This window comes from Bufo bufo, chromosome 2, assembly GCF_905171765.1.
Source record: "Bufo bufo chromosome 2, aBufBuf1.1, whole genome shotgun sequence".
In the NCBI taxonomy this organism is placed as follows: domain Eukaryota; kingdom Metazoa; phylum Chordata; class Amphibia; order Anura; family Bufonidae; genus Bufo; species Bufo bufo.
Genome location: NC_053390.1, coordinates 5,890,704 through 5,911,761, shown reverse-complemented (window position 1 = coordinate 5,911,761; position 21,058 = coordinate 5,890,704). Strand labels below are relative to the sequence as shown.

The following is a 21,058-nucleotide window of genomic DNA, read 5'->3' as shown; positions in this document are numbered from 1 at the left end:
TTCTAACTAAATAATGCATCTTATAGGCTGAAAAATATGGTATTTTGTGAGCTATGACCGTCTTCAAGCAAGATAAATTCAATTTGGAAAATTGAAAATTTGATAAACTTTTCATTAAATTTAGGAGATTTTTTTATAAATAAAAAATTTCAATCTAAATTTACACTAGCATCTACTGGATGATTAAAAGCATTCTAAAGTTATTACCTCATAGCGTCATTAGTGTTGGATATGAAAAATGGGGCTGCGCCCTGAAGGCCAAGGGGTTAAACAATTCTCTTAGCATCTTGTGCTCTGCCATCAGGCTGATCTTATTGAGACAGACTGGCCCGGGCCAGATTTCAGTTATTTGAAATCGCTACTTATAGTTTTTTGGACAGTAGAATGATTGAAATCCAATTATTTGCCCATCTTCCCATTCCAGGCTTATAAGAATCCATAACTTTTGTAAAGACCTCAGAGCTCTCCGAATGCAAAGATGGCAGCTGCACACTAAGACCATTTTTAACTATCCCTGCCTTCTCTATCTCTCATTCTCTATGAGCATTGTGTATACAGATCAAGCAGCAGCAATGCTGCTTACTGCTCTGGTCCTACAGATCGTGACCGCTGGAAGCCAGGAAACAGCACGAGCTGCTGATTCTTAGCAGACCTAGTTGAGCTCTACAGTGTGACTCATGAGGCTGAATTCTGCCTGTAACTGGGGCTAGTCAGAGAAATCAGCAATAAAAAATGTAAAAGTAAAATGCCACCCTACAAAGGTCTTGTATGGCCATATGGTGGCCACAAAGTGCAAACTAAAAAAAGCCAAAACAAACTCAAAAAAAATTCTGTGCTGTCTGACACTGCACCTTCTAGCCCCACCTCTGAAAATGATATATCACCTATTTCACAATGAAGTTAATGGAAAGGGAACACAACTTAAAAAGCTGCAACGTACTAGGGAAAAAAATTGTTACTGGTTAATAAATGATTGTAAAGTCAGTTTGCTAGGGTATTTGCTCAAATCCATCTCCTTTATTGTTTAATAACATTTGTATGATGATCAAATACTAAAATATTCACATATATTTTTTTTAAAATTCATGGAATTGAGTTATTTTTCCCCATGTCACTCTAGATTCTCCTGCAGTGTGGGTGGAGGTGTGAATACAGTGATAAGAGGCAAGGTCCATGGGAACAATTCATCTTCACTGCTCTGGGGGGGAAGGGGGGGGACGGGGACAAGGCTCTTCTCTTCCTTATATCCACAATATTTTTACTCCTTGGATCTCTTTCACAGTTGAATATGGGCATTTGGCAGATCCAGTATAATTCCACCACAGAAATAAACCCTCTTGTCGGCTGTAATGTCGGTAAAAAGGCCGAGGTGCTCTTTTAATTAGCTTTTTTTTTGTTATTTTGTATTTCCTACATTTCAAACAAGAACATGGTTTCTTTGTGTGAATTCTCTCAGATGCAAAATTGTATTTCCTTGTAAAACATTTTCCACATAATAAACATCAAAAAGGCTTCTCTCCTGTGTGACTTCTCTGATGGTATTTAAGACTGGCTTGAAAAATAAAACACTTCCCACATTCTGAACATGAATATGGTTTTTCACCTGTGTGAATTCTCTGATGGTCTCTAAGTTTGGGTTTAGTAATAAAACACTTTCCACATTCTGAACATGAATACGGCTTCTCTCCTGTGTGACTTCTCTGATGTCTAACAAGATTTGATTTCTCTGTAAAACACTTCATACATTCTGGACATGAATATGGTTTATATCCTGGGTGACTACTCTGATGGTATTTAAGACTAGATTTACTAAAAAAACGTTCTCCGCATTCAGAACATGAATATGGTTTTTCTCCTGTGTGACTCCTCTGATGGTCTTTAAGACTAGCTTTACTAAGAAAACATTTCTCGCATTCTGAACATGAATATGGTTTTTCTCCTGTGTGAACTTTCTGATGCTCTTTAAGACTGGCTTTAAAAGCAAAACTTTTCCCACATTCTGCACATGAATAAGGTTTATCACCTGTGTGACTCCTCTGATGTTCTATAAGTTTGGGTTTAGTAATGAACCATTTTCCACATTCTGAACACGAATATGGTTTCTCTCCTGTGTGACTTCTCTCATGTCTTTCAAGATTTGGTTTATTTGTAAAACATTTCCCACATTCTGGACATGAATACGGTTTACTTCCTGAGTGAATTATCTGATGCGATTTAAGACGGGCTTTACTAATAAAACATTTCCCACATTCTGAACATGAATATGGTTTTTCTCCTGTGTGAATTTTCTGATGGTCTTTAAGAGTGGCTTTAAAATTAAAACATTTCCCACATTCTGAACAGGAGTATGGTTTTTCTCCTGTGTGACTCCTCTGATGGTCTTTAAGACTGGCTTTCCTAATAAAACATTTCCCACATTCTGAACATGAATATGGTTTTTCTCCTGTGTGAATTTTCTGATGGTCTTTAAGAGTGGCTTTAAAATTAAAACATTTCAGACATTCTGAACATGTGTATGGTTTTTCTCCCGTGTGAGTTCTCTGATGGTCTCTAAGTTTGGGTTTAGTAATAAAACATTTTTCACATTCTGAACATGAATACGGTTTCTCTCCTGTGTGACTTCTCTGATGTCTAACAAGATTTGATTTCTCTGTAAAACACTTCGTACATTCTGAACATGAATATGGTTTATATTCTGGGTGACTTCTCTGATGGTATTTAAGACTGGCTTTACTAAAAAAATATTTACCACATTCTGAACACAAATATGTTTTTTCTCCTGTATGAATCCTCTGATGGTCTTTAAGACTGGCTTGAAAATCAAAACATTTCCCACATTCTGCACATGAATATGGTTTCTCTCCTGTGTGAATTCTCTCATGCCTATCAAGATTAGATTTCTTTGTAAAACATTTCCCACATTGTGGACATGAATACGGTTTTTCCCCAGAGTGAATTCTCTGATGATCCTTAAGTTTGGCTTTAATAACAAAGCACTTTCCACATTCTGAACATGAATACGGTTTCTCTCCTGTGTGACTTCTCTCATGTATCACAAGAGATGGTTTCCTTGTAAAGCACTTGCCACACTCTGAACATGAATATGGTTTCTCTCCTGTATGACTTCGTTCATGTATCACAAGAGTCTGTCTCTTTGTAAAGCACTTTCCACATTCTGAACAGGAGAATCGCTTCACCCCAGTACGAGATTGACATTTTTTATCCTCTTTCTGACCTGTATGCGTGGTAACATTCTGTGATCCGTCAGGAGAAAGTTCTTCATGATTTGGAGGATTATGTGATTCATCTGTACTGTGTGGTCCTGGATGTACATTCAGGGTAATGAGGCTTTTTCCTGAAGAGAGCAACATGATATCTTCATCTTCTACGTTATAATTTATTGATAACATGAAGTTTTCCTCAGAGGGATTTTCTGTTAGAATTACAAATCAATTTAGTTTTTTTTTTTTCAAACCACAAAGCAGACAAATGTTTAATATTCTCATTAGGCTGCAAACACAAATGAAGGTTCTGATATGGTTTGAGGTCAACTAGATCAAGCACAAAGTAGTATCAGGCCATATTCACATATGCATTCGGCATATAAATTTAGTAGACTGTTCCAGCAGAGGACAGATTACAGAAGTTACCATATCTGGCATAGCTACACACTGTCGGATCCCTATTGACTATAATAGGATCTGAAGGGGGATCAAGCATAAATGCCATCTTTCTCCCATAGAAATACTGAGGCATGTTCTGCCAGAACAGACTACTGCATTTACGTGCCAGCAATGTGAACGTAACTAAAATGTTCCTTCAGAAACCACTCTTGGCTAAAAATATTGCAACAAAATGATTCAATCCTGGGTGTGGTTTCATATGGCTTTTTTGGTAAGATCCTGTGGCAGTTTTTCATTCAGTTTTTTTTGTTTTAGCCAAAACCATAAGTAGATTCAAAAGGATGGGAATTACAAAGAAAGGACAAACTCCTACCTGCTGGATCCTCTCCTGGATTTGGCTCAGAAAACGGTATCAACAATGTCACAAAAATTTAGACCATCATTTACTAGCAGAGATTCGTCTATTTGTGGTATATTTCTGGTGCAGATTGCGGCTCAAAAGGTTATTTGCACCGCAATCAGCGACTTATCCCCGCTCACGCCAGGTCTAAAGACGGGAGCGTGGGGAAGAGGACGGGCCGGCTGTCGCCTGTTTTAGGTGTAGAAAATTTAAGCCAGCAAGGAAACTGTTGTAGATTCAGACCGTCGGTGGATGTGCTGAAGTTATGTAGAGGCTCTTCATAACTTCAGAAGATCCCCCTCCAGAGCACGTCGGCCTTAATAAATGACCCTCTTAGTCTTTTTTTTTTTTTTTTGCCAAAGAAAGGTGCATATGAAAACACTTCCTTTGCAGACACTTTTATAAAAAAATTTTGGGGATTGTAAAAAAAATGGCATAAAACATTTTTGAAAAGCATTCTTTTTGGGTAGCATATTTTTGGTCAAGTTTTTTTTTTTATAGAGCATTCTATGAGAAAACATGCCAAAAAAAATCCACCATAACTACACCGTGCAAAGTTAAAAGAAAACATAAAAGGCACCAAAAGCAAGGAAAAAAAACACACACAAAAAACCCTACTGTTTCTAGTGTATTTCATGACTCACTGTTGCAAAGCAGCAATATAAAGCAGCATTTTTCCTAAAAGCGCTATATATGTGAAAGTACTCAAGGGTGGTGTGACAATTAGTTTTGCTCATCGCCCAAGAAACCCGCAGCCTCACATCTGGTACAGCTCTTCTTTAGTGAAGCACGGTCACAGAATACAGATATAGTACAGGCAGAGACCGTTTCATCCAGGCCTCAGTGTCATCACCAATCCCACAATCAATCATGATAATGCTGTGCGCTTTCAGTCCAGAATGCAAGATCCCTCTCTCATATGGAGCATGATTCCCACAAGGAACACACTTGTATGAAAGAGCCCTAAGTCTACAGTGCATTATGTTTGAGCATTTTTAGGGTTGTGGGAGGTTTGCATATCTTTTTTCAACAGAACAGGCTCTACTGCTGTTTTTTCCCCACAAGTTTCTCTGCAGGAGATAAAAAAAATGCCTGAAAGAAACATATTTAAAGTCGTCCTATGAAGAACTAAAAGTTGGACCTGATGAAGTGTCCCATGAGTGCAGGTAATCATCACTGAGACGCCTGTGTCTACAATAATTGAACATGAAAGAGTGTTTCTAACAATTATGGATCTAGAAGATTGGAGTTGAGGTAGGGTCAACAGGCCACACAGGTCATAAGGGCATAAAACCAATTAAGTAAAACAAGAAACTTACATCAACCACTGGTCTTGAGTGCAGGTGATTGAATACCTTCTCCACCAGACAATTAGCGGGAGAGGTTAGTGCACTTTGCTCTTTCCTAATGATGGTAACTAATTCAGACATGACAGAAGGTTGTCAGTCTACTGTGATATCAGCCACGTAATTCTGGCAACATGGATTCTTATATGAATCAACTAATCTTTGGGCAGGTAGACATCCTCGTGGGCTGTCAGAGGAATCTCATTATTTAAGATTTCAGGAGATAAGTGGAGTACTTACCTACATACTGTGGATGACACTGCAGCACCCAGCAAACAATACATTTTCCGACAGACTGGCCCATATTCCACTTATCTGCAGTGTTTTCTCCAGCGGCCTGGACCCATTGGTCTTCTGCAACTTCCTTGCGGCAGGCACAATCACTAGAGTTGTCTCAACTTAGCCTGGCTGCCTGTAGGGCAGGCGCGTGTGCTCCCTCCTGATCTCAAAGGGCCAGCACATGCATGCGAATCTTCAACCGGCTAATGGCTGCAAACCTAGGGTACTTCAGGCACCTTCTTCAGTGGGAAGACAAAATGTTGTCTAGCTTGCTAGTTTTCTGTAAAGGTGTGCTGTATTCATTTGTCTGCCTGTTTACTGGATACCAATTCTCTGCTGACTGACCTTCATATTGACCCTTTGCTGCCTGCCCTCGGACCGTTTGCCTTATTGCACATAATCTGCCTGCCCTTACCTGGGCCTGCCGCCGACTACAAATTTTGCGTGACCTCTTGGTGCCCCACACAGAGACTACTCCAGGAAGTAGTGGCCTGGTGGCATCCCTGCCACGAAATCCAGATCCCTTTACAGGGATTAACATATGAATACCAGAGGATCTCCAGGAGAACACCCTTAGAATAAGCCAAATTAGTCAAGTCTGGTGGTTGACACAGTCGTTCCACAGCAACTGCCGTAAAAGACCGGGAAATTTTTAAAAACATCCTAAAGTTTTATTGTGATAGGTACATATCCTATGCGAATGATGTGGATAAATACAAATATAGAGGAGCAATAAATAACAAAACAAAATAATTTAAATTACTAAATCAGGAAGGTAGTGAAGAAGCACTAAAAAAAACTATAAGGAAAAAATTGAATATGTAAAAGACAGAGAAAAGCAGCCAAATTGGAGACAGAGAGGATCACCGGCAAATAGAGGAAAACTAACCTGAAAATGTTCTTCAATAACATACATGGTAAAAAGGTTAACACTGAAACTGTTGGGTCTTTAAGAAATGATGAGGGAGGGGTTGTAGAGAGTGATGAGGGAGGGGTTGTAGAGAGTGATGAGGGAGGGGTTGTAGAGAGTGATGAGGGAGGGGTTGTAGAGAGTGATGAGGGAGGGGTTGTAGAGGGTGATGAGGGAGGGGTTGTAGAGAGTGATGAGGGAGGGGTTGTAGAGGGTGATGAGGGAGGGGTTGTAGAGAGTGATGAGGGAGGGGTTGTAGCGGGTGATGAGGGAGGGGTTGTAGAGGGTGATGAGGGAGGGGTTGTAGAGAGTGATGAGGAAGGGGTTGTAGAGAGTGATGAGGAAGGGGTTGTAGAGGGTGATGAGGGAGGGGTTGTAGAGAGTGATGAGGGAGGGGTTGTAGAGGGTGATGAGGGAGGGGTTGTAGAGGGTGATGAGGGAGGGGTTGTAGAGAGTGATGAGGGAGGGGTTGTAGAGAGGGATGAGGGAGGGGTTGTAGAGGGTGATGAGGGAGGGGTTGTAGAGAGTGATGAGGGAGGGGTTGTAGAGAGGGATGAGGGAGGGGTTGTAGAGAGTGATGAGGGAGGGGTTGTATAGAGTGATGAGGGAGGGGTTGTAGAGGGTGATGAGGGAGGGGTTGTAGAGAGTGATGAGGGAGGGGTTGTAGAGGGTGATGAGGGAGGGGTTGTAGAGAGTGATGAGGGAGGGGTTGAAGAGAGTGATGAGGAAGGGGTTGTAGAGAGTGATGAGGGAGGGGTTGTAGAGAGTGATGAGGGAGGGGTTGTAGAGAGTGATGAGGGAGGGGTTGTAGAGAGTGATGAGGGAGGGGTTGTAGAGAGTGATGAGGGAGGGGTTGTAGAGAGTGATGAGGGAGGGGTTGTAGAGGGTGATGAGGGAGAGTTGTAGAGAGTGATGAGGGAGGGGTTGTAGAGGGTGATGAGGGAGGGGTTGTAGAGAGTGATGAGGGAGGGGTTGAAGAGAGTGATGAGGGAGGGGTTGAAGAGAGTGATGAGGGAGGGGTTGTAGAGAGTGATGAGGGAGGGGTTGTAGAGAGTGATGAGGGAGGGGTTGTAGAGAGTGATGAGGGAGGGGTTGTAGAGAGTGATGAGGGAGGGGTTGTAGAGGGTGATGAGGGAGGGGTTGTAGAGGGTGATGAGGGAGAGTTGTAGAGAGTGATGAGGGAGGGGTTGTAGAGAGTGATGAGGGAGGGGTTGTAGAGAGTGATAAGGGAGGGGTTGTAGAGGGTGATGAGGGAGGGGTTGTAGAGAGTGATGAGGGAGGGGTTGTAGAGAGTGATGAGGGAGGGGTTGTAGAGGGTGATGAGGGAGGTGTTGTAGAGAGTGATGAGGGAGGGGTTGTAGAGGGTGATGAGGGAGGGGTTGTAGAGGGTGATGAGGGAGGGGTTGTAGAGAGTGATGAGGGAGGGGTTGTAGAGAGTGATGAGGGGAAAGCAAATGTATGAAATATATTTTCTCCACTTTACTCACTGAGGAAACTGAAATGTCAGATGAAATGCACAGTGTGAAAGTACAGTCTGCATGAAATGTGTAACTCAGTAAGAATTCCATAATAGGGTCTGTGCCACAGTGAAAAACAGAGCCGGAGGTGGAGGCAAGTTCTAGATTGGACCGGCGTAAGTCATTGGATGTCATATATAAAGCACACATAGACTCTAATGTAACGTGAGAAGAAACTATGATGCTCCTCCATTACATGTCACTGCACACACGTGTACACACTGCACATGACGGGTCTTACCTTGTGATATAAGAGGCTGGTGCTCCTCCATTACATGTCACTGCACACACGTGTATACACTGCACATGACGGGTCTTACCCTGGGATATAAGAGGCTGGTGCTCCTCCATTACATGTCACTGCACACACGTGTATACACTGCACATGACGGCTCTTACCTTGTAATATAAGAGGCTGGTGCTCCTCCATTACACGTCACTGCACACACACGTGTATACACTGCACATGACGGGTCTTACCTTGTGATATAAGAGGCTGGTGCTCCTCCATTACATATCACTGCACACACGTGTATACACTGCACATGATGGCTCTTACCTTGTGATATAAGAGGCTGGTGCTCCTCCATTACATGTCACTGCACACACGTGTATACACTGCACATGACGGCTCTTACCCTGTGATATAAGAGGTTGGTGTTCCTCCATTACATGTCACTGCACACACGTGTATACACTGCACATGACGGCTCTTACCCTGTGATATAAGAGCCTGGTGCTCCTCCATTACATGTCACTGCACACACGTGTATACACTGCACATGACGGCTCTTACCTTGTGATATAAGAGGCTGGTGCTCCTCCATTACATGTCACTGCACACACGTGTATACACTGCACATGACGGCTCTTACCTTGTGATATAAGAGGCTGGTGCTCCTCCATTACATGTCACTGCACACACGTGTACACACTGCACATGACGGCTCTTACCTTGTGATATAAGAGGCTGGTGCTCCTCCATTACATGTCACTGCACATGACGGGTCTTACCTTGTGATATAAGAGGCTGGTGCTCCTCCATTACATGTCACTGCACACACGTGTATACACTGCACATGACGGCTCTTACCTTGTGATATAAGAGGCTGGTGCTCCTCCATTACATGTCACTGCACACACGTGTATACACTGCACATGACGGGTCTTACCTTGTGATATAAGAGGCTGGTGCTCCTCCATTACATGTCACTGCACACACGTGTATACACTGCACATGACGGCTCTTACCTTGTGATATAAGAGGCTGGTGCTCCTCCATTACATGTCACTGCACACACGTGTATACACTGCACATGACGGCTCTTACCTTGTGATATAAGAGGCTGGTGCTCCTCCATTACATGTCACTGCACACACGTGTATACACTGCACATGACGGCTCTTACCGTGTGATATAAGAGGCTGGTGCTCCTCCATTACATGTCACTGCACACACGTGTACACACTGCACATGACGGCTCTTACCTTGTGATATAAGAGGCTGGTGCTCCTCCATTACATGTCACTGCACACACGTGTACACACTGCACATGACGGCTCTTACCTTGTGATATAAGAGGCTGGTGCTCCTCCATCATGGCCTCCTTGTACAGGTCCTTGTGTCCTTCTATATACTCCCACTCCTCCATGGAGAAATAGACAGTGACGTCCTGACACCTTATAGGAACCTGACAACACAATGACACCGTCATCACCCAGACCCCTCCAGTGCTGTTACTGGAGAATTTCCCAGCATTCCCAGCAGTGTCACCTCTCCAGTCAGCAGCTCCATCATCTTGTGGGTGAGTTCTAGGATCTTCTGCTCATGTATCAGGGGGTGAGGGGGAGGCTCTGTGATGGGGGGAGGGGTCCTGCTCCGCCCTCCTGACTCCTGGAGATGGATGATGGGAGTCACACAGTCACCCGATGTCTTCTTCACTATTGTGTACTCCTGTGGATGGAGAGAGACACTTAGGGAATAAACCCTTCAGGGGCCATGTGGTCTCCTCCGGCCCTCTCCTCCTGGTACAACGTGCCTACTTACCTCCTCATGGCTCCTACAACATGACTATTGGTCACATGACACATCACTCACCATATTGGGGGCTGATCTTCCGGTTCTCCATCACTTGGAAGGTCTGGAGGCCGTTCTCCAGGACCCTGGACTCTTCCTATCACTTCCTATGATGGATTATCCTTCCCTATGTCTGACTTGTTACAGAATACAATAAAGAGGAGAGAAATCTAGAAAAGTTTACCTCTCCGCTCAGCAGGGAGATGATCTCCAAGGTGAGGTCTAATATTCTTCTGCTGATCTCCTTCCTGTCCATCCTTGGTGGTTCACTCAGGAGAAGAGGAGAGAACTGGAGGAGCTGGAGGCTTCTAGTACTGCAGGCGCCTTTATGAGAAGAGGAGAGGAAATCATTCAGGAGACAAAACCATATGAAAGGTCCTGGGATAGCTAGACGGGGGACGGTCAGAGATCACTCCTCAGCCAGGTAAACCAGACCATCTGGGGCAAAAAGGTCACTATTAGAATAATGACCCTCTGTTATCCGCCCTATCACCCTGGGTATTGTACAGCGAGGGGAGCAGGTATTATAGGGGATAACCCCCCAAGCCTAAAAACAGCATCCACCACGTAGAACATAGTAGAAAACCAGAAGCAGGTACAATAACATTTAATACTGATCCAAAGGAAGCCAAATATCCAGTAGATTAGGAGGAAAGCAACTTCTCCAAATAAGTGAAAAAATTTAAATTACACTTACCAGTAATAGTTTTTTCTTGAGCCTATGGAAGCACCCATAGAGAGACCACCTCCTCCTCAGGACAGGAAGCAGGAACCAAAATTGCTTAAAAGAAGGGAACCTTCCCTTATCCTCAGTCTTGTCCTAGAACCAATGAACTATATGCACATGGACAAATTTGTTGGGACCTTCCAATAAAGAAAGGAAAACCCACAATAGTCACTGAAATAACTTGAATCTGACAAAAGTCATAATAAATAAAAATTTACTGAAAATCAAATAATAAAAATCAGACATTGCTTTTAATTTGTGTTTCAACACAATAATAAAAAATAAAAACTAAGGAAACAGACTTGGACAAAATCGATGGTTTCCCTAGAAAAGATTTAAAAAAAAATTGACCATAGGGCATCATGGTTGGTACCACACTGAATATGGACCAAAGAAAGCTAAGGAAACAGTTGTCTCAGGAGATTAGAAAGAAAATTATAGACAAGCATGATAAAAGCAAAGGCTATAAGACGTCTCCAAACGGCTTCATGTTCCTGTTACTACAGTTGCACACATTTTTCTGAAGTTTAAGGTCTGCAGGACTGTATCCAACCTCCCTGGACGTGGCCGCAAGAGGAAAACTGATGACAAATTGAAGAGATGGATAATACGAATGGTAACCAAAGAGCCCAAGAACAACTTCCAAAGAGATTAGAAGTGAATTACAAGGTCAAGGTACACCATCCATCGCTGTCTTATCAAAAGATGGCAGGAAAGGAAACCACATTTGAAAGCAAATCCTAAAAAAGTGAGACTAAAATTTGCCAAAATTATGCATACTGACAAGCCACAAACCTTCTGGGAGAATGTGCTTTAACAGATGAGACAAAACTGAAGCTTTTCGGCAAGTCACATCAGCTCTAGGTTCACAGATGCAAAAATAAGGCAACAAAAGAACATTGTACCGGCTGTGAAACATGGAAGAGGCTTGGGGATGTTTTGGGGCTGCTTTGCTACATCTGGCACTGGGTGTCTTGATTGTGTGCAGGGTACAATGAAATCTCAAGAGCGAAATGTGCTGCCCAGTGTCAGAAAGTTTGGTCTCAGTCTCAAGTCATGTGTCCTCCAACAGGACAATGACCCAAAACACAGCTAAAAACATCCAAGAACAGCTATCAGCAAAGCACTGGACTATTCTGAAGTGGCCGCTATCAGCCCTGATCTAAATCCTATAGGACATCTGTGGAAGGAGCTGAAGCATGCAGTCTGGAGAAGGCACCCTTCAAAACTGAGACAAATGGAGAGGCCGAAACACCTGTGGCCAGGTGCAGACGTCTCATTGAGAGTTACAGAAATCACTTGACTGCAGCGATTGCCTCAAAAGGCTGTGCAGCAGAATATCAAGTTAAGGGCCCCATCATTTTTACCCAGGTCAGGGTCATTAGTCTGTTTTATAAATTACTAGCAGAAGGACCCGGCCTCGCACGGGTATATTTCATCTATTTCATTTTATGTTTCCGTGTGTCGTAAAAAGATATCGACAGTTTCCCCCATAACAGTGACCTCTACAGTAACCGCCCCTTTAACAATGACTTTAACAGTGCCCGCCCCTTTAATATAGACCTCCACAGTGGCCGGCCATTTAACATTGACATCCACAGTGCCCGTCCCTTTACTAGTGTCTGCCCCTTTAACAGTGACCGCCCCTTTAACAGTAACCGCCCCTTTAACAGTGACCTTCATAGTGTCCGCCCCTTTAACAGTGACTTCCACAGTGCCCGCCCCTTTAACAGTGACTTCCACAGTGCCCGCCCCTTTAACAGTGACTTCCACAGTGCCCGCCCCTTTAACAGTGACTTCCACAGTGCCCGCCCCTTTAACAGTAACTTCCACAGTGCCCGCCCCTTTAACAGTAACTTCCACAGTGCCCGCCCCTTTAACAGTGACTTCCACAGTGCCCGCCCCTTTAACAGTGACTTCCACAGTGCCCGCCCCTTTAACAGTGACTTCCACAGTGCCCGCCCCTTTAACAGTGACTTCCACAGTGCCCGCCCCTTTAACAGTGACTTCCACATTGACCGCTATTCTCTTGAACTACAATTCAGAAGCAATGCCTGATCTCCATTAGCTGACTTTCAGTAATTTTTTGTATTACTTTTGTCAGTTTCACGTTATTTCAGTGACCATTGTGGCGTTTTCTTTATTTGACGGACGGTACCAAGAATTTTTTCCACATATATATATATTTTTTTTAATGAAATTCAGGCTAAGGGCCAGTAAAAAAAGAAGCAGGTACTGTCATAAGCTCAAGGAAAACTGATTACCAGTAAGTGTAAGCTAAATTGTCCTCTTTTCCTCATGATAGCCCTCATGGAGAGTACGCAAGAATATAAAGCTAGGGTGGGACGACAGCCTGAATTATCTTCCTTCCAAATGCTATACCGCCATTAGGAGTCTGTAATGCTTGAAAAAGTGTGAAGTAAACTCCATGTGGCTACATTACAAATTTGTTGAATTGATGCACTGACCCTTTCTGCCCAAATCTATTGGAATGGGCCCCAAAACCTGACGGGGAATGGATATCACCTGAGGAGTAAGCTAGAGTGATAGTCTGCCTAATCCACCCAAGTGGTGCTTTTACTGTTTCTGGAACGTTCTGAGAAGATGGTCTCCAACCCTGTGTAGCCTGAAAATACTGAAGGAGACATATCCTAACGTCCGAACAGTCCAACCTCCCTTCCTTTTCTTTTTTTAGAAAAAAGGGACAGCAAGATGGCAGAACTCCTGGGAACTCCAGGAAAAGCTGGATGCCACCTTAGGTAAGAAGGAAGGATCTGGGGAGATATGGATGGTCTATCGAAAAGGCCTTCTAGTTCAGGTGATCACATGAAGGAAAGCCTGCTTAATCCACAGCATCTTAATCAGAATCTCCTGCACAGGTTCACAGGGGGAGATGTGAGGGCATTCAGCACTACATTCAGATCCCAAGGAGGAGATCTCTCTCTCTCTCTGGATTGCGAGTCTACCTACTGCGGAAATAAATATTTTAACCCAGGGATGCTCTGCCAAGCAGAAATCAAAATGGAATAAGACACTCAAAGCTGAATCCTGTACCTGAATCCCGGCTCTTTTCAGTACGAGCACAGCTATGCGACGCCAACCAACATCTAAAAATCCCCTTCCCCTTTATTGACAGCACTAGACCAAGTCAAAGTCATACTCTAGTGTTGTCAATCAAAGGGAGGGGACGTGTTTAGATGTTGGTAGGCGTCGCATAGCTTGTACTGAAAAAGCCCACCTCCTGGTGCTTGAAATTGCCTGCCAGCAAAGGAATAAAAGCATGATTTTATCAACAACCGTAGTTCCGACAATGAGGAGGAAGGTATCATTTTAAACTGCAGGAACATACCTACCAGGCTATATGCTTGGTTTAATAGGGGTGATCCGGATGACAGAGTCTATTTAAGATCTGCAATTTAATAGCCAAATTGTCAAATGCAGATTCCTTAGACAAGACAAGTCCCTGACTCAGAACATTCCCGGTTTCCAGCAGGATCTACGGTGATGCTATGAACATCCTGCGTAGCCATGAAAACCAAACCCTTCAAGGCTAAAACGGGGTGGCCCTTCCTCCATGGTCTTTTTTTTAGCAGCCTCAACAACAGTTTTAGAGAGGGAAAAGTATAAAGTAGGCCTCTGCTCTAAGATTGGAAAAATGTGTCTTTCCCGGGTGGAAGATCTCTGGGAGAGAGAGAAAATAATCTCTCCACCTTTTTGATGGTCTATTTCTGGAGAACCCCAAAGATTGGTTCTCTGGTTTAAAATGGCCTGTTCTAGGGCCCACTCTCCATCACACAGACGCTGGCGACTCAGAAAATCTGCTCAAACATTGTTTGCCCTCCACCCCATGATGAATATCTGAGAGAGAGCTTCAAGTCTTCTCTAACAAGTTGACTATCTGACCACGAGTCCTGTTACCCCCGTCAGTTGACCGAAGAAACTGTTGTGACATTGTCCGCATACATTTTCATATTCTTGCCCTGAATTACTGAGAGACTGTTCTAGGACTAGAAGAACTGTCTTCAATTCTTTGTAGTTGTGGGATTGAGATGAAGTCTGGGCATCACAAACACCATGGAGAAGACTTTCATACATATAGGCCTCCCAAACCCTGGGACTGGTGTCTATGGTCAGGGGAAAAATTCTTCCCTTCTGAAGGTTTTACAACTCCACCACCATGTAAGGGATCTTAGGGTCTAAGGGAATAACCTGATTGAAGAGTCCAAGAACTCCTAACCTACATCTACAGAATTATACTGTCAGCTTTATGTCACTATGATCGTGTTACAGAAAGGTCAGGCAGAGGCACACAGCATTATAAATCACGATAATGAACCCTCTCTCACACAGAGCGCGATTCCCCCAAGGGACATGCTCACGTGAAAGAGCCCTTAGTCTTAGACCTTCCCTTATCACAGATCTCTTCCAGGGGCTGCTAGAAATACTGTTCTAGAAAGTCTGCCAACTGTCCTCCCGCTGGGGGCCTGACTTCATCGTTGAGCTGTTATTTTTGAGGCCTTGGAGCTTCTTTTTTCCCTAATTCTATGATTTGTTTTACCGCCTAAAGTTTCCTCTTCTATTTCTAGAACCTCTGGGATGAAAGGACACAAGTGGAAGGGAAGTCCTTTTAGTTACCCCGCTCCTTTTTTCAATAATTCATCTAGCGCTGGCTCCAACAAAGATTCACCCTGACAAGGGATGGCGCCTATTTAAACTTTTGAAGCCAAACCACCATTCCAGCCCCTCAGGCATAGGGCCCTGCGTGCTGAACTTGAAAGGACAGCAGCTCTGGCCGACAAGTGCAAAGCATCTGCTAGAAAATTAACATGACTTCTCCTTAGGGCAGGTCATCAGTATCAGATCTGTGGAGAGCTGTGAGGAGAGCCCTTGAGCACCGCAGCCTCTTCCTAGGCCAGTGACATCACTGTACATAAGTGACATGGTCTAGTTGCAGCTCGGCCCATTCACGTCATTGGGGCTGAGCTGCAATACCACTATATGATATACGGCGCTGTCCTTGGAAAGCTCCAGTGAGCACAGAGGCTCCCTGAGACAGCTGATCGGTGGGGGTGCCGGATTCAGACCCCCAGTGATGTGATAATGATGACCTATCCTGAGGATAAGTCATCATTATCTTTTCCAGGATAACCCTTTAAAGCGCCGGCACAGAAGATAATAGCTGCTCCCTGGGAGTGCCCCCTATAATATGTGACTAACTGTGCTAACCAAACCTTGAGTGACCTGTGTCACAAACCAGCGGGTGTGAACCCACTGTGCCACGTGTCCTACCATCTCAAAGGGCGTTGTCTAAGTGAACCCCTCAATCTTCACAGAACCCCTGATGGCGGGGAAAGACTTTCCCGAGGGGAACTCCAGGTCGCTACCTCTTGAGGAGGATAGGCACACGAGGCAGCAGGTCCGGGTGGACCAGGAGGTACCTGAGCAAGGTACCAGAGGTACAGGCATAGTCAGCAGGCTGAGTCGTAAACAGGAGCAACAGTGCAGGACCGGATGATGAGGCAGAGGCATAGTCAAACAGGCAATAGGTCAGGGCAGGCGGCACAGGAGCAGGTCAGGCAATCCGGATCGGCAACAGGAGTGTCAAGACAAGCAGGCAGGGATCAGACAGGTAGCAGAGTCCAGGAACCTTAGCAGGAAACAAGGACCTTGACAATGAGGCATCTGGGTAGGGGGCTGAGCAACTTATATATGTGTGCAGGAGGGCTAGGATAGGTCAGCAAGGTCACATGACCCAACCCATAAAGCCCAAGAAGTGACTCGCGCCTGCCCTTAAGGAAGTGCTGCAGGAAACAAAGCAGCAAGCATGCTGCGGCCAGGGCTGAGAGGAAACTGTGGAGCGGATTCCAGAACAACAGCACCTACACAGACAGAGCCCAGGACTGCAGCGGTGAATGGGAAGCACTGGCCGCAGATCACCACTAAACACAGCACCAGGGAACAGCGGCGGTAAGCAGTGGAACAGCGGCGCACAGCAGCTGCCGTTACAACCTGGCCACAAAAATAGGCGTAATGGCAATGAGACATCATTGTCACAGGCGCATCGATCTATGGGGCTCTATCCCAATTAGCAGACACTTCCTTCTAACTGGAGGAGGGATGAAAATCTTTGTGCCTAATAATACCCGACTGAATATTCTTACGTACATCAAAAACCTTCCTCTTTCTTTTCTGGGCCCAAACCATCCACCACTGGGCCACGGTCTCCTCAGCGGCTCTCGCAGCTTTCACTCGGCCTCCCTGCTGACTCGTCTTCAGAAGAATCCTCAGCCTGACAACACATCACTGGAGAGAAATAACCGCAGACGTAGTGGACGGCTTCTTCCGCTGACCGACTGAGTTTAGAGAGGGAATTTCCATACGTGGGGATCGTGGAATAAAACGTTTTTTCCCAACAACCACGCAAAACGAAAGCAGAAGAAACTAACAAAATAATAAAGTAACGGAAAAGGGGAAGTCAGGTTCCATTTAAGTAAAAGAGAACCCTCAACCTCAATGCGGACTGAGGGTGGAAGGGACCGGCGTCCAGGGAGGGGGAGACCCAGCACCAGACTCTGCCGCAGATCTAAGTGGATTCTTAGAAACCCTTTACATCTCATGTGCCGTACGGCTCCTGCAGTTCCCTGTAGAAATGTATGTCCCACGTGGCTTCGTTAGGACAAGAAAAGGAACGGAGGATCAGGTGAGGTTCACGCCTGAAGAAAAGGTCACAGTCTGTCCATGGGTGCTGTCACAAGGCAAAGGGGAAAAATTCTTCAGGACTCCAGAACAGGAAACCAAAATAAAACCCCTGGATCATCACCTATCTCCAGGAATCTAGAACCATTAACCTGGGATATTATTACTCTCTAGAGAGATCTCCAGATCCATAGTCTGACTGCTCTACCAGGAAAGAATCCTGTCTGATGGAGAAACCTTCCTTTCTATAGTCATAGTGACACTCTTCTGTCATGTGGAAGGAGCTCTATGGATATGACTGACATATAAAGAACACGTAGCCTCTAATGTAATGTGAGAAGAAACTGTGGAGCTCCTCCATTACATGTCACTGCACACACGTGTATACAATGCACATGACGGCTCTTACCCTGTGATATAAGAGGCTGGTGCTCCTCCATTACATGTCACTGCACACACGTGTATACACTGCACATGACGGCTCTTACCTTGTGATATAAGAGGCTGGTGCTCCTCCATTACATGTCACTGCACACACGTGTATACACTGCACATGACGGCTCTTACCTTGTGATATAAGAGGCTGGTGCTCCTCCATTACATGTCACTGCACACACGTGTATACACTGCACACGACGGCTCTTACCCTGTGATATAAGAGGCTGGTGCTCCTCCATTACATGTCACTGCACACACGTGTACACACTGCACATGACGACTCTTACCTTGTGATATAAGACGCTGGTGCTCCTCCATTACATGTCACTGCACACACGTGTACACACTGCACATGACGACTCTTACCCTGTGATATAAGAGGCTGGTGCTCCTCCATTACATGTCACTGCACACACGTGTATACACTGCACATGACGGCTCTTACCCTGTGATATAAGAGGCTGGTGCTCCTCCATTACATGTCACTGCACACACGTGTACACACTGCACATGACGACTCTTACCCTGTGATATAAGAGGCTGGTGCTCCTCCATTACATGTCACTGCACACACGTGTATACACTGCACATGACGGCTCTTACCCTGTGATATAAGAGGCTGGTGCTCCTCCATTACATGTCACTGCACACATGTGTATACACTGCACATGACGGCTCTTACCCTGTGATATAAGAGGCTGGTGCTCCTCCATTACATGTCACTGCACACACGTGTACACACTGCACATGACGACTCTTACCTTGTGATATAAGAGGCTGGTGCTCCTCCATTACATGTCACTGCACACACGTGTACACACTGCACATGACGACTCTTACCCTGTGATATAAGAGGCTGGTGCTCCTCCATTACATGTCACTGCACACACGTGTATACACTGCACATGACGGCTCTTACCCTGTGATATAAGAGGCTGGTGCTCCTCCATTACATGTCACTGCACACATGTGTATACACTGCACATGACGGCTCTTACCCTGTGATATAAGAGGCTGGTGCTCCTCCATTACATGTCACTGCACACACATGTATACACTGCACATGACGGGTCTTACCCTGTGATATAAGAGGCTGGTGCTCCTCCATTACATGTCACTGCACACACGTGTATACACTGCACATGACGGCTCTTACCCTGTGATATAAGAGGCTGGTGCTCCTCCATTACATGTCACTGCACACATGTGTATACACTGCACATGACGGCTCTTACCCTGTGATATAAGAGGCTGGTGCTCCTCCATTACATGTCACTGCACACACATGTATACACTGCACATGACGGGTCTTACCCTGTGATATAAGAGGCTGGTGCTCCTCCATTACATGTCACTGCACACACGTGTATACACTGCACATGACGGCTCTTACCTTGTGATATAAGAGGCTGGTGCTCCTCCATTACATGTCACTGCACACACGTGTATACACTGCACATGACGGCTCTTACCTTGTGATATAAGAGGCTGGTGCTCCTCCATTACATGTCACTGCACACACGTGTACACACTGCACATGACGGCTCTTACCTTGTGATATAAGAGGCTGGTGCTCCTCCATTACATGTCACTGCACACACGTGTATACACTGCACATGACGGCTCTTACCCTGTGATATAAGAGGCTGGTGCTCCTCCATTACATGTCACTGCACACACGTGTATACACTGCACATGACGGCTCTTACCCTGTGATATAAGAGGCTGGTGCTCCTCCATTACATGTCACTGCACACACGTGTATACACTGCACATGACGGCTCTTACCTTGTGATATAAGAGGCTGGTGCTCCTCCATTACATGTCACTGCACACACGTGTATACACTGCACATGACGGCTCTTACCTTGTGATATAAGAGGCTGGTGCTCCTCCATTACATGTCACTGCACACACGTGTATACACTGCACATGACGGCTCTTACCTTGTGATATAAGAGGCTGGTGCTCCTCCATTACATGTCACTGCACACACGTGTATACACTGCACATGACGGCTCTTACCTTGTGATATAAGAGGCTGGTGCTCCTCCATTACATGTCACTGCACACACGTGTATACACTGCACATGACGGCTCTTACCTTGTGATATAAGAGGCTGGTGCTCCTCCATTACATGTCACTGCACACACGTGTATACACTGCACATGACGGCTCTTACCTTGTGATATAAGAGGCTGGTGCTCTTCCATTATATGTCACTGCACACACGTGTACACACTGCACATGACGGCTCTTACCTTGTGATATAAGAGGCTGGTGCTCCTCCATTATATGTCACTGCACACACGTGTACACACTGCACATGACGGCTCTTACCTTGTGATATAAGAGGCTGGTGCTCCTCCATTACATGTCACTGCACACACGTGTATACACTGCACATGACGGACCTTACCTTGTGATATAAGAGGCTGGTGCTCCTCCATTACATGTCACTGCACACACGTGTATACACTGCACATGACGGGCCTTACCTTGTGATATAAGAGGCTGGTGCTCCTCCATTACATGTCACTGCACACACGTGTATACACTGCACATGACGGGTCTTACCTTGTGATATAAGAGGCTGGTGCTCCTCCATTACATGCCACTGCACACACGTGTATACACTGCACATGACGGGTCTTACCTTGTGATATAACAGGCTGGTGCTCCTCCATTACATGTCACTGCACACACGTGTACACACTGCACATGACGGCTCTTACCCTGTGATATAAGAGGCTGGTGCTCCTCCATCATGGCCTCCTTGTACAGGTCCTTGTGTCCTTCTATATACTCCCACTCCTCCATGGAGAAATAGACAGTGACGTCCTGACACCTTAGAGGAACCTGACAACACAATGACACCGTCATCACCCAGACCCCTCCAGTGCTGTTACTGGAGAATTTCCCAGCATTCCCAGCAGTGTCACCTCTCCAGTCAGCAGCTCCATCATCTTGTGGGTGAGTTCTAGGATCTTCTGCTCATGTATCAGGGGGTGAGGGGGAGGCTCTGTGATGGGGTGAGGGGTCCA

The 21,058-nt window shown here is 45.2% G+C and overlaps 1 protein-coding gene across 1 annotated transcript; it reads right to left on the bottom strand.

Annotated features, from left to right (window-relative positions):
• Nucleotides 1-1,259: 1,259 nt before the first annotated feature.
• Nucleotides 1,260-9,692, bottom strand: LOC120991963 (gastrula zinc finger protein XlCGF26.1-like). The gene is made up of 2 exons (XM_040420722.1): nt 9,643-9,692; nt 1,260-3,433 (listed from the first exon to the last, which is right to left on the bottom strand). The coding sequence occupies exons 1-2, from the start codon at nt 9,674-9,676 to the stop codon at nt 1,503-1,505; spliced, it is 1,965 nt and encodes a 654-aa protein (XP_040276656.1). The 5' UTR covers nt 9,677-9,692; the 3' UTR covers nt 1,260-1,502.
• Between the last annotated feature and the right edge of the window lie 11,366 nt (nt 9,693-21,058).